Below are 15325 nucleotides of genomic sequence, written 5' to 3'. Positions count from 1 at the left end.
CTTAAATATTTGATAGCTATTTATCTCTTTTTTATGATGACTACTATAATGGAAGTAATTTTTTGTATATATAATCAACAAAGAACTATTTTTTTAGTTGTTACAAAATTCATCATTTTATGATTTTCATTATGAATGTAACCAAATATATGTTAATTTAATACGAGTACAGAAATTAGACAAAATGTTCGAGCATCCCATAATTGTGCTCGAAATTTTCAAGAGGATGGAACAATAATTCGAACTCCACTACCAGTCCCAAGGACATGTCATTACTGTAGCGCACGTCTATTTCACCATAAGACGTTCGAGATGTGCTGTAATGGGGGAAAAGTCTCTCTTCCCCGAGTAAATGCTCCTCAGGAATTGTTTGAAATCTTCTTGGACCCCTCTGCAGAAGGAAACCATTTTAGAAAACATATTCGTGGATACAATCATGTATTTTCCTTCACTTCGTGTGGTGTGCACATAGACGAACAACTGGCTATAACAGGTCGTGGTATATATACATTTCGTGCTCAAGGCTCAATATATCACAGTATAGGAGGATTTCATCCGGATCAGGGCACGCGGCCACGCTTTTTGCAACTGTGCATATATGATACTGATCACGAGTTGCAGAATAGGATGCTGGAGAACACACAACTACATGAAACATTAGTTTTCAAGTTACAACAATTGCTACACCGGTATAATCCTTTTCTCCATGTGTTTCGCCAGCTTGCACAACGGTCAGATGTACATGAGTGTAGTTTGGTCATTAGAGAGCGACCTGCTAATCAGCCACAATATAGTCTTCCAACTGCGTCGCAGGTAGCAGCCATAATTGTTGGTGATGACGTTGAAACAATGATTCGTGGGTGAGATATTAAGGTGCAAACTCATGCTAGTAGCCTACGAAGGATTCAGGAATTCGTTGGCTATTACGATCCACTACAATATCCTCTTCTTTTTCCATTTGGAACTCATGGATGGGATATCAATACCCGAAGTCAAAGTGGCGGCAAAGTATCGTGCCGAACATATAATAGTTATATGCTTCAGGTACAAATCTCCATTTCCTACGCAGTATAGACTTCAATAAAATTATGCCAAAAAATTGATCAATGTATCTAATCTTTTTTGCAAATTCTAAAAAATTTGTAGATCCGCCCCGATGATCATTCCACCGTATTGCAAGCAGGACGACTACTACAACAATATGTTGTTGATAACTATGTGAAAATTGAAACTGGAAAGTTAAGATGGGTTCGAAATAGACAGAAGAAATTACGGGCTGAATTATACCAAGGTTTACAAGATGCTTTGCACACAGGAGAAACTAATGCAGGTAAATATTGTTGTATCTAATTGCTACTTCGAAAATCATTAAGAATTACCCAAAATAATTATTAAAACTAATAATATTTCTCTATATATTTGTCTTCAGAAAATGTTGGAAGAAAAAGAACAATATTACCATCGTCGTTCATTGGTAGCCGTCGCGACATGACCAAACGATATGAAGATGGAATGGCGATTGTTCTTAAAGAGGGAAAGCCAGATATTTTTCTCACAATGACATGCAATCCATCTTGGACTGAAATAACTTCAGAACTCAACCCAGTTCAAACTCCACAAGATCGTCCAGATCTAACAACAAGAATTTTTCGAGCCAAATTTGAACAGCTGAAAGAGGATGTAATTACTAAGGGTGTCTTGGGAAAGGTGAAGAGCTATATTTATGTCACTGAGTTTCAAAAAAGAGGGTTGCCACATGTACATATGTTGCTAATCTTAGAAAACAATGACAAGTTAATTGACCCGGAGCATTATGATAGTTTGGTACGTGCAGAGATACCATCTAAAGAAGTAGAACCACACCTACATGATGCTGTGCTAAAACATATGATTCATGGTCCTTGCGGTACACTTGATCAATCTTCACCCTGCATGAAAAATGGCAAATGTAAACGCAACTACCCAAAAGAGTTCGCAGCAGAAACACGAAGAGGTGACGACTCATATCCGCAATATAGGCGACGATTCGACACTCCAGTACAAATTAACCAAAATGTCACGGTTGACAATAGATGGGTAGTTCCGTACAACCCTTGGCTACTACTAAAGTATGATTGCCATATTAATGTTGAGATATGTAGTAGCATCAAGAGTATAAAGTATCTCTACAAATATTGCTACAAGGGTCCAGACCGGGTTGCAATGGAAGTTCACAATAGTTCTAATGTTGACGAGGTCCAACAGTTTGTTGATGCAAGATGGATTACTGCTCCAGAGGCATGTTGGAGAATATTTAAATTTAACCTTTACCGAATGTATCCATCAGTGAAAAGGTTACAAATTCATTTGCCAAATCAACATCAAGTGAGCTTCTATGATCACCAAACCATTCCTGAAATACTTAATGATGATTATTTCTCTAGAACAATGCTCACTGAGTTCTTTGCTCTAAATCGTGAGGAGGACCAACAATCTAGGCATCTTCTGTACAAAAAAATTCCAGAGTATTACACTTGGCACAACAAGGAAAAGGAATGGCGTCGGTGCAAGACACAGAGGAGATCCACCGGTAGAATTTATACTGTATCACCTTCAGAAGGAGAAAAATTCTATTTGCGTATTCTGTTATCTAATGTCAGAGGACCAATCAGTTGGGATGACCTGCTAACAGTGAATGGGATCCAATATTCGTCCTTCAAGCAATCTGCTCAACATCGAGGATTGTTAGAGAGTGACAGTAGCATCCGTGAATGTTTGGTTGAGGGTTCTGTTTTACGATTGCCATGTGCTTTACGAAGGTTGTTTGCAACCATCTTAATATTTTGTGAGCCTACAGATGTAAGAAGCTTATGGGATGAATTTTTTTCATATATGGTGGATGATTATTCGTCAACCAGAGCCACAACAGCCTTAGTGTTCACAAATCGGCTACTCAGGGATATAAATGATATACTCCTTCAGCACGGAAAACAGATTACACAATACGATTTGCCAGCTCTAACTCATGAAAATGACAATGACAACTCGATACCCAGAGTTATCCAAGAAGAACTGTCTGTCGAAGTACCCCGGGAAGACCTGTGTTCCGTAACAAGATTGAACAATGACCAGTCTAAAGCTTTCAAGTGCATTATGAATACAATTGATCGAAGAGAAAGTGGAGTGTTCTTTGTTGATGGGCCAGGAGGATCAGGCAAAACATTTCTTTACAGAGCTATAATTGCAGAATTGAGAAATAAGGGTCATATTGTCTTGGTAACTGCATCATCAGGAATAGCCGCAACATTATTGCCTGGGGGTCGAACAGCTCATTCTAGGTTTAAGATCCCAATTAATGCAGAACCATCATCCATTTGCAACATAAGCAAACAATCACATCTTGCAAAGCTGATTAGACAAACAACAGCAATCATCTGGGATGAAGCACCTATGGCAAATAAAGAATCGGTGCAATCATTAGACCGCACTCTGAGAGATATATTAGCAAACGATATGCCATTTGGAGGAAAAGTGATGGTGATGGGAGGAGATTTCCGCCAAGTACTGCCTATGGTACCGAAAGGTAGTAAGTCACAAATGATTTCAGCTTCTATAGTTAAGTCTCAATTATGGGCTTCCACTAAAATTCTCCATTTGCGACAAAATATGCGATCTTCTAATGATCATGTTTTTGCTGAGTATCTTATGCGCATTGGTGATGGAATTGAACCCACCATACATGAAGACTTTGTACGGATACAAGCAAATATGGCAATTCCGTGGGAGGGTGAAACATCGTTACACAAGTTAATAGAAGAAATATTTCTAAACTTACAATCTCATGGGTGGGACGCTTCTTACATGGTAGAAAGGGCAATATTGACGCCAAAAAATCATGATGTGCAACAGCTTAATGATATAATTATCAACTAGTTTCCAGGAGAAGAACGAAATTTAGTCTCATTTGATGAAGTAGAAGGAGATGCTAATAATTTATATCAACAAGAATATCTTAACTCAGTTTCTACAGGCGGGTTGCCACCTCATGTGTTGAAGGTAAAAAGAGGTGCACCTTTGATGTTATTGAGAAACATAGACCCTAAGGCCGGCTTATGCAATGGTACAAGGTTACTATGTCGTGGAACTTTTCAAAACATGTTGGACGTAGAAATTTTAACCGGTCATCACTGTGGAAGAAGAGCTTTCTTACCTCGAATAAAACACAAAACAATAGAAAATTCAAGACTGCCATTTATACTTATCCGGAAGCAATTTCCTGTAAGGTTGAGTTTTGCAATAACAATAAACAAATCACAAGGACAGACAATTCCTAAAGCAGGCATCTATCTCCCTAAACATGTATTTAGCCATGGCCAATTATATGTTGTTCTGTCTCGAAGTATTTCTCAGTCAACTACAAAAATTTTAGTCAAAGAAGGAAAAATAGATGGAACACGTGGTGAATTTACCAGAAATGTAGTTTTCAAAGAAATATTGTTACCTTCCCCACAGGTAATTTATGTTCTTAGTAAGTGTGTGTAGTTACTTCTTGGTACAATTCAGTCTACATATAATTTTAATCTTTAAATCTTTTTCATTGATATATATATATCTATGTATACAAACTTTAATTTATTGAGGATTAACGACTAATAATTTTTTAATAGACAATTTGATTTCAAAGGAGCTCATCAATATATGCCAGGAGATAAAGACAACCAACTTGAACATTTGTTTTATGCAACAGGTACGTACTAATTATCATTAACTAAGACATACTATATATATACTAGAAATATATTAACAAATATCAATTACAGGAAGAAGGATTCCAAAATCTCTGGAGTGCATGGAAAGATGAGCAAGCAATTGCATCAATCCAACCAATAGACAATAAAGTAATTTTTTAAATTAATTACTGTCAAAATTGCATTCAATATACATACTTTTATTTCTATGTTAGTAATCATAATCATATGTTATCTAATAGGTTCATTCCCTTCAAATTTATTCTATTGGCTGGGGAGGAACGGTTAAAACAGACAAGACCCAATTTTGGAAGATGATAAAAAAGGAAATACTGCTCCAACAACATACAAGGTAACACAATCATCGTAATCAGAATGTTGTTGATATGCTTATTATCTATCCCCTTCTATGTTCTTCTTTTACTAATAAAATATGAAGGAAAAAGTATATGCCTAAAATATTAAAAGGTTACTCTGAGATTGTAACGGAGATTATGTTTCTCATGTTGAATAAAGTTACAAAAAATAATTTTAAACTATGCATAATAAATTAAACATTTTTCTTTTTCCAGCAACAAACTCATAGGAGCGGAATCAACTGATGTTAGTAAAGAACAACATTGCAGGTACCTATCATTAGATTAAGAAACCACCCAAAATAGAGGTAATATCGGATACTTATAGATTTGAATGCTCTACAGAGGGTTTAATGGCTTCTTTTGTTGTGCATGTGTAGGAAATCCAACCTCAAACAAGAAATTTCAATTTTGCAGGTTTTATATTTTTTATTGTTAACTTTTCGTTCAAATATAATGAAATTTGTATTGGCATATGGTATATTTTATTGATTTCTAAATAATAATTATTTTATATGAATTATGTTATTTGTAGATTTGTAGATAGGTGATGTATGTGTTCATTATAATTAAATCATTTTCATATTGTTATTGTTTATAGATAGGTAATATATGATTATTTTAATTTGAACATTTTTATATTATTATAGATTATTTTATATTATTATTTTTATGTTATTCGAATTTAAAATTTTAAAATTCATTGAAATAATTAACTTTAAATCCCATAAAAAAAGCGGCTGAACAGGCATGGTAGTGCCTGTTGAGCCGCTAGTAAGCAATAAAATAAAAGGTAAAAGTGCTGAGACTGAAAGTAAAATAACAGAAACAAAACAAATCAACAAAGAGAAAGAAAATTTCTCAATATAGTTATCCTCTAATTTAATAATTGTCAATGCAAAATCAATCCCCAATAATGGCGCCATAAACTTGATGCACGAAAATCTGTATCACTACAAATTTCCACCGGCAAGTGCACCGGGTTATCGTCAAGTAGAAACTCACAATAGAGTGAGGTCGAATCCCACAGGGATTGATTGGTTGAGCAACTTTAATCGGAGGAGTGTTCTAGTTGAACTTAGCAAAATTTGGATTGAGAATTGCGAAAATTAAATTGGTGGGAAAAGTAAATAACAGAAATATAAATAGCAGAATGTAAATGGCAGAAATTAAATTGTAGAAAGTAAATTGTAAGAAATTAAATGGGAGTGGGGAAGATTGAGCATCAAAGTAAATGGCAGAATTAAAGAGAATGGGTAAAATTAGAAGTGGGAAAGCTCATTGGGTTTAGGAGATATTCCAATCCTCAGGATCAAGTTCATTCTCATCTCTTCCTCAATTAAAACATTCATTAATCTATTGGCAATATTAGGTGATTGGATCCCAATTCCTTGGCAATCCAATCTCTCTGAGCTTGAACAATTACATAATTCCTTGATCTAATTGCTCATAGAAAGAGATGAAGTACGATCACTAATTATACCACATGCTTTTCTAGATCAAAGTATTGGTAGGATTACATGTCACGATATCCATCCAAACCCCAACCAAGTCCAATATAAGAAAGCATTTCTAGCATGATTTCCTCATTCCTCTTCCAAGGTTCAGAGGAAATCCAAGTATGAACAATTTCTCTTCCGAGACAATTGTTCAATTGGATGAAGACTGAAAGCTTTCTAGCAGATCAAGAGAAAAGAAAGAGGAAGAAGAATGAAAACTATTATTGATCCATTGAATTACAACAGAGCTCCCTAACCCAATGAAGAGGGGTTTAGTTGTTCATAGCTTTGGGAATAGAAATTGAAAATGAAAAGTGTATTCAAAGTAAACTAAATTACAGAGAAAGTAAAATACAGAGTGTTTATAATTCTGGATCCCCAGATCCCTGGTACACGAAATTGTGAGTTCACACTTTCCTCACAACTCCACGCAGCTAACCAGCAAGTGCACTGGGTCGTCCAAGTAATACCTTACGTGAGTAAGGGTCGATCCCACAGAAATTGTAGGCTTGAAGCAAGCTATAGTCATCTTGTAAATCTTAGTCAGGCAGATTCAAATGGTTATGAGGTTTTGATGATTAAAAGAGATGATGCCAAGGCTTCTTGGCCAATTTCACTGACCTTTTCTTTACTATTTTAGGGTAGTTTCATGCAATTTCTTAGTAAATAAGCAAGTTTTGGGTAGATATACACTTACATATTGATTCAAGCAAACATTGTGAACTTTACATGATTTCATGAGAATTATGCAGGAATTGAATGATAAAATGGATCATGCATGATCTCATGACTTGGAACAGAGCTTTGATGCACTTTATTTGCTTGATTTCAGGACAAAGGAAGCAAGGAAGAGCCACGTTAGCAGCCATGTTAATCTAATTAATGTGACCACTAACGTAGAATGGGAATAAGCTTGCAGCGTTAATGGAAAAAGTGATCGCCAATAACGCCTTCGAAGCCATCATAGCCCATGTTAGTTGCCACATTAATTACATTAACGTGGTAGCTAACGTGGAGGAAAAGGGGAGCTCCAACGTTAGTGGTAAAAGTGAATACCACTAACGTTCCAAAAGGGCACACTTAGCCACGTTAAGAGTCACGTTAATTCAGTTAACGTGAACTCTAACGTGGGAGGAGAAAGCAATCGCCAACGTTAGAGACACTCACCTTTGTCACTGACGTTGGACTAAGACAATATTGCCTACGTGAGTGGTCACGTTAAGACCACTAATGTGAAGGGTAACGTGGAGCAAGGAATGATAGGCCAACGTTGGTGACACTCACCTTTGTCACTAACGTTGGAGATGGCAATCACCACCACGTTAGTGGTCACGTTAATGCAATTAACATGAGGCATTAAAGTGGGAAGAAGGGGCGTTTGAAGCGTTAGTGACAAAGGTAAGTGTCACTAATGCTCTCGAAGTTTGGGCATGCCCACGTTAGTTACACTAACGTGGGGAAAAGAAGCAAAGAGCAACGTTATTAGTAAAGGTAAATGCCAATAACGTTTGTGAAGGACTAAGAGGCAACGTTATTGGTAAAGGTGAATGCCAATAACATTTGCGAAGGACTAAGAGGCAACGTTAGTGGTCATGTTAGTGCCACTAACGTTGAAGTTAACCGTGGAACAATATGGTTTGGAGCGTTAGTGAAAAAGGTGATCGTCACTAATGTTCTCGAACCCACATTTTCACTTAACGTTAACACCACTAATGTCCTAACTAACGTCCACCCATGCCTGACTCACACTTTTTCTGCAAGCAAAGCTGAGCCCACTGAAGATTGTAACTGCTTCAACTCAAGATCAAAGGCCCATATCCAATACATGAAGAGCTGACTAGAAGATCAAGAAGGGTAGTATATATAGGAGTAGTTTTGAACTAGAGAGGAGCTTGGCATTTTGGAGAACTACACTCTATATATTTACTTTTCCTGCAATTTCTAGTTTACTTTAGAATGTACTCTTCTCTATCATCTTCCATTTCCAGAGCTATGAACAACTAAACCCGTTTTCATTGGGTTAGGGAGCTCTGTTGTAATATGATGGATCAATTATAGTTTTCATTCTTCTTCTTCTTTCTTTTCTCTTGATTTACTAGAAAGCTTTCGATCTTAAATCAATTAGTTTGTTGTCTTGGAAAAGAAACTTTCCATAATTGGATCTCCTCTGAGCCTTGGAAAAGGGATGAGGAAATCATGCTAGAAATGCTTTCTCATGTTGGACCAAATTAGGGTTTGGACGGATATAGTGACATATAATCCTCCCAACACTTTGATTTGGAAATACATGTGGTATAATCAGTGACCATACATCATCTCTTCCCATGAGCAATTAAATCAAGGAATTGTGCAATTGTTCAAGCTTAGAGAGATTGGGTTGCCAAGGAATTGGGATCCAATCACCTAAGATTTCCAAGGAGATCAATGAATGCATTGATTGAGGAAGAGATGAAAATTAACTTGATTCGGAGAATGCAACATCTCCTAAGCCCAATGAATCCCCCATTTCTGATCTTATCCATTCTCTTTACTTTCTGCCATTTATTTTCATGTTAATTTCCCCAAATCCCCATTTAAGATTCTGCAATTTACTTTCTGCAATTTACTTTCCTGCCATTTAATTTTCTGCAATTCTCAACTCAATTTCTGCTTAGCTCAACTAGAACATTCCTCCAATTAAAGTTGCTCAACTAATCAATCTCTGTGGAATTCGACCTCACTCTATTGTGAGTTTTTACTTGACGACAATTCGGTATACTTATCAAAGGGAGATTTGTTGAGAGACAAGTTTCTGTGCATCAAGAGAAACAAAACATAAAATAGGATAGAGATACTGATGCAATTCATTGGTGGGAATTTCAAATAAGCGTATGGAGATGCTTTGTTCCCTCTGAGCCTCTGCTTTCCTATTGTCCTCATCCAATCATGCGTACTCCCTTCCATGGCAAGTTGTATGTTGGTGGATCACCGTTGTCAATGGCTACCATCCGTCCTCTCAGTGAAAACATATCTGCTACGATTTCCTGCATGGCTAAACGCCAGTTTTGGTGCCAGTTTTGGCGTTTAACTCTAGCTTTGGTACCAGTTCTGGCGTTTTACGCTAGAAAAGGGTCTCTGGTGGGCGTTTGGACGCTATTTTGGGCCATCAAATCTCGGGCAAAGTATAGACTATTATACATTTCTGAAAATCCCAAGATGTCTACTTTCCAACGCATATAAGATCGTACCAATTGGATTTATGTAGCTCCAGAAAATCCACTTCGAGTGCAGGGAGGTCAGAATCCAACAGCATCTTCAGTTCTTTCTCAGCCTCTGAATCAGATTTTTGCTCAGGTCCCTCAATTTCAGCTAGAAAATACCTGAAATCACAGAAAAACACACAAACTCATAGTAAAGTCCAGAAATGTGATTTTTGCATAAAAACTAATAAAAATATACAAAAAAGTAACTAAAACATATTAAAAACTATGTAAAAACAATGCCAAAAAGGGTATAAATTATCCACTAATCAATCCCCGATCCTCTTCTAACTGAAACTCTCTGCTATTTATACACTTTCTTCATTTAGTCTTCAAGTCTTGGATGTGGGCCTTGGCCTTTGTTGAAGCAAGTTAAAGTGGCTCTCAATGAAGTTAAAGAAGGACGTTGGCAAACTCACGTTTTTACTCTGCATGGTGCCCAATTATGATGAAGCTGGTATCAATGTTGGTGACCAATTTTATAGGAAAACGTTGGGTCAAACATTGTGTAATAAATCATTGAGCATTGCCTTCAACATTTGACTCAATATTGGTCCACCATCGCTCGTCCACCCACGCGTACGCGTCGCCCACGCGTGCGCGTCAAAACAACATTTTGCGCGTATGCGTCGCTCACGTGTTCGCAAGATTGGCAAAAATACACGTTCACTTATACGCGTCATCGACGCGTACGCATTACCGCACATTTCTCAATGCCAATTTTTGAGAATTCATCGCAGATGTTGGACCCAACGTTGGCTCATCAATTTTACCATGTTTGATTGAATCATAGTATGCATGAAATTTTTATCCAAATACTTACTTATTGCTCAAGAAAGTGCATCAAAACTGGTGAAAACAACTGAAAAAGGCCAGTGAAACTGGCCTAAGATGCCTTGGCATCAATAGATGTTTGGGAATTTCTATAATACTTCTCTAAACTTTGTTTCCTGCCTATGAGCTTCCATGCAAGTTTTCACAAACATGCAACTTCAATACATAATCATATAATCAAAACCACCACTTCTCTTAATCTTTTGCTTGCCTCAAAATTTTTAATATTCCTCAATCATTCTTTTCAATGAAATGTTCTCTGTTTGCATTCTTAGAGATATTGAGTGCAAGCAATTTTTCAAAAGTATGGTGCTATGAGATATTAAGCATCATGGTTATTAAGCCACAAGGAAACTATACTAAGCAAACAAATCAATTTCAATTATAGCAATTTTGAATACAAGATAATCACTTAACAATACAACCTCTTGGTGTTCACTTAATTTACTCCTCATCATCATCATTGTTGGTCTTTGTATCTCTTTTTGTCTCTTTGGTTGATGATGCTTAGTTCTTCCAAAAATTGAAGTGACTGCCTATAATGAACTTTGAAAGTTGCTTTTCCCCAAGCACTTGAAAAACAGTTCTCATGCATGTATTCTTATGAATTCTGGAACTATAAGTGGTGTCTGACCACCAAACTTAGTTCCTTTGCTTACTTCTATATGCCAAAACAAAGTGCATCTTTCATGCATACATACTACATCATGTGCTTTAAACCTATGAGGAGATGAATTACAAAACTAAAATGTAAACAAGTGAAATGTAAGTTTAGTCGATTTCTTATGATTGTTTGGAATTTGTGATTATTCATGATTGTCTTAAGGGTTATTTTGTGCTCAATTGATGTTACTGGTGGGACACCAAACTTAATATCATACATTCACCCTTGATTTTGTTTCTCTGTTGATCTAATCACATTGGTGTGGAACACCAAACTTAATTCCTTGCAATACATAGAAGTTAAACTAACCATTTATTATGAGAAGAGTATGAAAGAGTTACCTAAGGTTGGGTTACCTCTCAACAAGCGGTCTTTTATCGTCACTAGCTTGACGGTTGTCCTTCATTAGAGAGGATGATGATCATAGTGCCTTAGCCCTTCCCCTTTTACTGTGAGCTTTTTTCCAGTATCCTTCTTGATGTTTTCCACATGTTCAAGTGAGAGGAATTTATTCACTGTATAGTATCCAGAAAAAATGTGGAGATGTTTCCATCGGTTGGTATATTAGCATCACTTTATCCCCTGGTATGAAGCCTTCAGTGGGAATTTTTTTGTTTCTCCACCCTCTTGGCACTTTCTTCTTGGGATTCTTTTCTTTTTCAAGAGGTGGTTCATGTTTTAGGGTCTCAATTTGTGGAAGGTTCTTACTAAGGATCTCATATGGAGGCTTTGGTTATAGTTCCTTCTCGATTCCTTAAGCTTTTTGCAACACTTCTACCTATTCGCTTCCTTTCCAGCATGAGCTTAAGTGCATCGAGAGTGACTCATCAGGTGCCTCTTTCAAATTTGGATCTCTGGAAACAATCTTCATACACTTTTCTTCTTGAGTGAAATCTTGCAAATTCTTGAAGACATGGAATACTATATGCTCTTCGTACACTCTTAGCATCAATTCTCCTTTTTCAACATCTATTAGTGCTCTGCCAATAGCTAAGAAGGGTCTCTGGTGCACGAAATTGTGATCATCAATGGCGCCATCAACATGGTACGTACAATTGTAATCTCAACTCTTTATCACAACTTCGCACAACTAACCAGCAAGTGTACTGGGTCGTCCAAGTAATAAACCTTACGCGAGTAAGGGTCGATCCCACGGAGATTGTTGGTATGAAGCAAGCTATGGTCACCTTGTAAATCTTAGTCAAGCAAACTCAAATGGTTATGGATGATGCATGAATAAAACACAAAGATAAAGATAGAGATACTTATGTAATTCATTGGTGAGAATTTCAGATAAGCGTATGGAGATGCTTTGTCCCTTCCGTCTCTCTGCTTTCCTACTGTCTTCATCCAATCCTTCTTACTCCTTTCCATGGCAAGCTGTATGTAGGGTTTCACTGTTGTCAGTGGCTACCTCCCATCCTCTCAGTGAAAATGTTCAATGCACCCTGTCACGGAACGGCTAATCATCTGTCGGTTCTCAATCAGGTTGGAATAGAATCCATTGATTCTTTTGCGTCTGTCACTAATGCCCAGCCTTAAAAGCTGAATTGAATAGAAGAACAATAGTAATTGCATTAATACTCGAGGTACAGCAGAGCTCCACACCTTAATCTATGGTGTGTAGAAACTCCACCGTTGAAAATACATAAGAACAAGGTCTAGGCATGGCCATGAGGCCAGCCCCCATGATCTAAGATAGCATAAGACTAAAGATAGCTACCAAGATGCAAATACAATAGTAAAAGGTCCAATTTGTAGAGAACTAGTAGCCTAGGGTTTACAGAGATGAGTAAATGACATAAAAATCCACTTCCGGGACAACTTGCTGTGTGCTTGGACTGAGCATTGAAGCATTTTCGTGTAGAGACTTTTCTTGGAGTTAAACGCCAGCTTTTGTGCCAGTTTGGGCGTTTAACTCCCATTCTTGTGCCAGTTCTGGCGTTTAACACCGGGCAGTTTTGAGCTGATTTGGAACACCGGTTTGGGCCATCAAATCTCGGGCAAAGTATAGAGTATTATATATTGCTGGAAAGCCCAGGATGTCTACTTTCCAACGCCGTTGAGAGCCTGCCAATTGGGCTTTTGTAGCTCCAGAAAATCTACTTCGAGTTCAGGGAGGTCAGAATCCAACAGCATCTGCAGTCTTTTCAGCCTCTGAATCAGATTTTTGCTCAAGTCCCTCAATTTCATCCATAAAATACTTGAAATCACAGAAAAACACACAAACTCATAGTAAAGTCTAGAAAAGTGAATTTTAACTAAAAACTAATAGAAATATACTAAAAACTAACTAAAACATACTAAAAACATACTAAAAACAATGCCAAAAAGCGTATAAATTATCCGTTCATCGCAACACCAAACTTAAATTGTTGCTTGTCCCCAAGCAACTGAAAAACCAATAAGATAAAAAGAAGAGAATATGCAATGAACTCCAAAAACATCTATGAAGATCAGTATTAATTAGATGAGCGGGGCTTTAGCTTTTTGCCTTCGAAGATCAGTATTAATTAGATGAGCGGGGCTTTAGCTTTTTGCCTTTGAATAGTTTTGGCATCTCACTCTATCCTTTGAAATTCAAAATGATTGGCTTCTATAGGAACTCAGAATCCAGATAGTGTTATTGAATCTCCTAGTTAAGTATGATGATTCTTGAACACAGCTACTTTATGAGTCTTGGCCGTGGCCCAAAGCAATCTGTCTTCCAGTATTACCACCGGATACATACATGCCACAGACACATAACTGGGTGAACCTTTTCAGATTGTGACTCAGCTTTGCTAGAGTCCCCAATTAGAGGTATCCAGGGTTCTTAAGCATACTCTTTTTGCCTTGGATCACACTTTTATTTCTTTCTTTTTCTCTTTCTCTTTTTTTTCGCTTCCTTTTTTTTGTATTCACTGCTTTTTCTTGCCTCAAGAATCATTTTTATGATTTTTCAGATCCTCAGTAACATGTCTCCTTTTTCATCATTCTTTCAAGAGCCAACATTCATGAACAACAAATTCAAAATATATATGCACTGTTTAAGCATACATTTAGAAAACAAAAGTATTACCACCACATCAAAATAATTAATCTGTTATAAAATTCAAAATTCATGCAATTCTTCTCTTTTTCAATTAAGAATATTTTTCATTCAAAAAAGGTGATGGATTCATAGGACATTCATAACTTTAAGGCATAGACACTAAGACACTAATGATCATGAGACACAAACATAGGTAAACATAAGCATAATTTTCGAAGAACAGAAAAATAAAGAACGAGGAAATTAAAGAACGGGTCCACCTTAGTGATGGCGGCTTGTTCTTCCTCTTGAAGATCTTATGGAGTGCTTGAGCTCCTCAATGTCTCTTCCTTGCCTTTATTGCTCCTCTCTCATGATTCTTTGATCTTCTCTAATTTCATGGAGGATAATGGAATGTTCTTGGTGCTCCACCCTTAGTTGTCCCATGTTGGAACTCAATTCTCCTAGGGAGGTGTTCAGTTGCTCCCAATAGTTTTGTAGAGGAAAGTGCATCCCTTGAGGCATCTCAGGGATTTCATGATGAGTGGGATCTCTTGTTTGCTCCATCCTTTTCTTAGTGATGGGCTTGTCCTCATCAACGAGGATGTCTCCCTCTATGTTAACTCCAACTGAATTACAGAGGTGACAAATGAGATGAGGGAAAGCTAACATTGCCAAGGTAGAGGACTTGTCCGCCACCTTATAAAGTTCTTGGGATATAACCTCATGAACTTCTATTTCTTCTCCAATCATGATGATATGAATCATGATGGCCCGGTCTATAGTAACTTCAGACCGGTTGCTAGTCGGAATGATTGAGCGTTGGATAAACTCCAACCATCCTCTAGCCACGGGCTTGAGGTCATGCCTTCTCAGTTGAACTGGCTTTCCTCTTGAATCTCTCTTCCATTCAGCGCCCTCTTCACAAATGACTGTGAGGACTTGGTCCAACCTTTGATCAAAGTTGACCCTTCTAGTGTATGGGTGTTCATC

At 37.3% G+C, this 15325-nt stretch overlaps 1 protein-coding gene across 1 annotated transcript; it reads left to right on the top strand.

Annotated features, from left to right (window-relative positions):
- Positions 1-312: 312 nt before the first annotated feature.
- LOC110273575 (uncharacterized) lies at positions 313-5688 on the top strand. The gene is given in 7 exon segments (XM_052251554.1): positions 313-860; positions 993-1044; positions 1147-1330; positions 1430-4491; positions 4970-5079; positions 5300-5353; positions 5685-5688. Coding segments are annotated over 7 exon segments (4014 nt in total).
- Positions 5689-15325: the final 9637 nt, after the last annotated feature.

Source organism: Arachis duranensis, chromosome 7, assembly GCF_000817695.3.
Source record: "Arachis duranensis cultivar V14167 chromosome 7, aradu.V14167.gnm2.J7QH, whole genome shotgun sequence".
In the NCBI taxonomy this organism is placed as follows: Eukaryota; Viridiplantae; Streptophyta; class Magnoliopsida; order Fabales; family Fabaceae; genus Arachis; species Arachis duranensis.
Note: the sequence above shows the minus strand (reverse complement) of the source record. Positions and strands in the feature narration are given on the sequence as shown.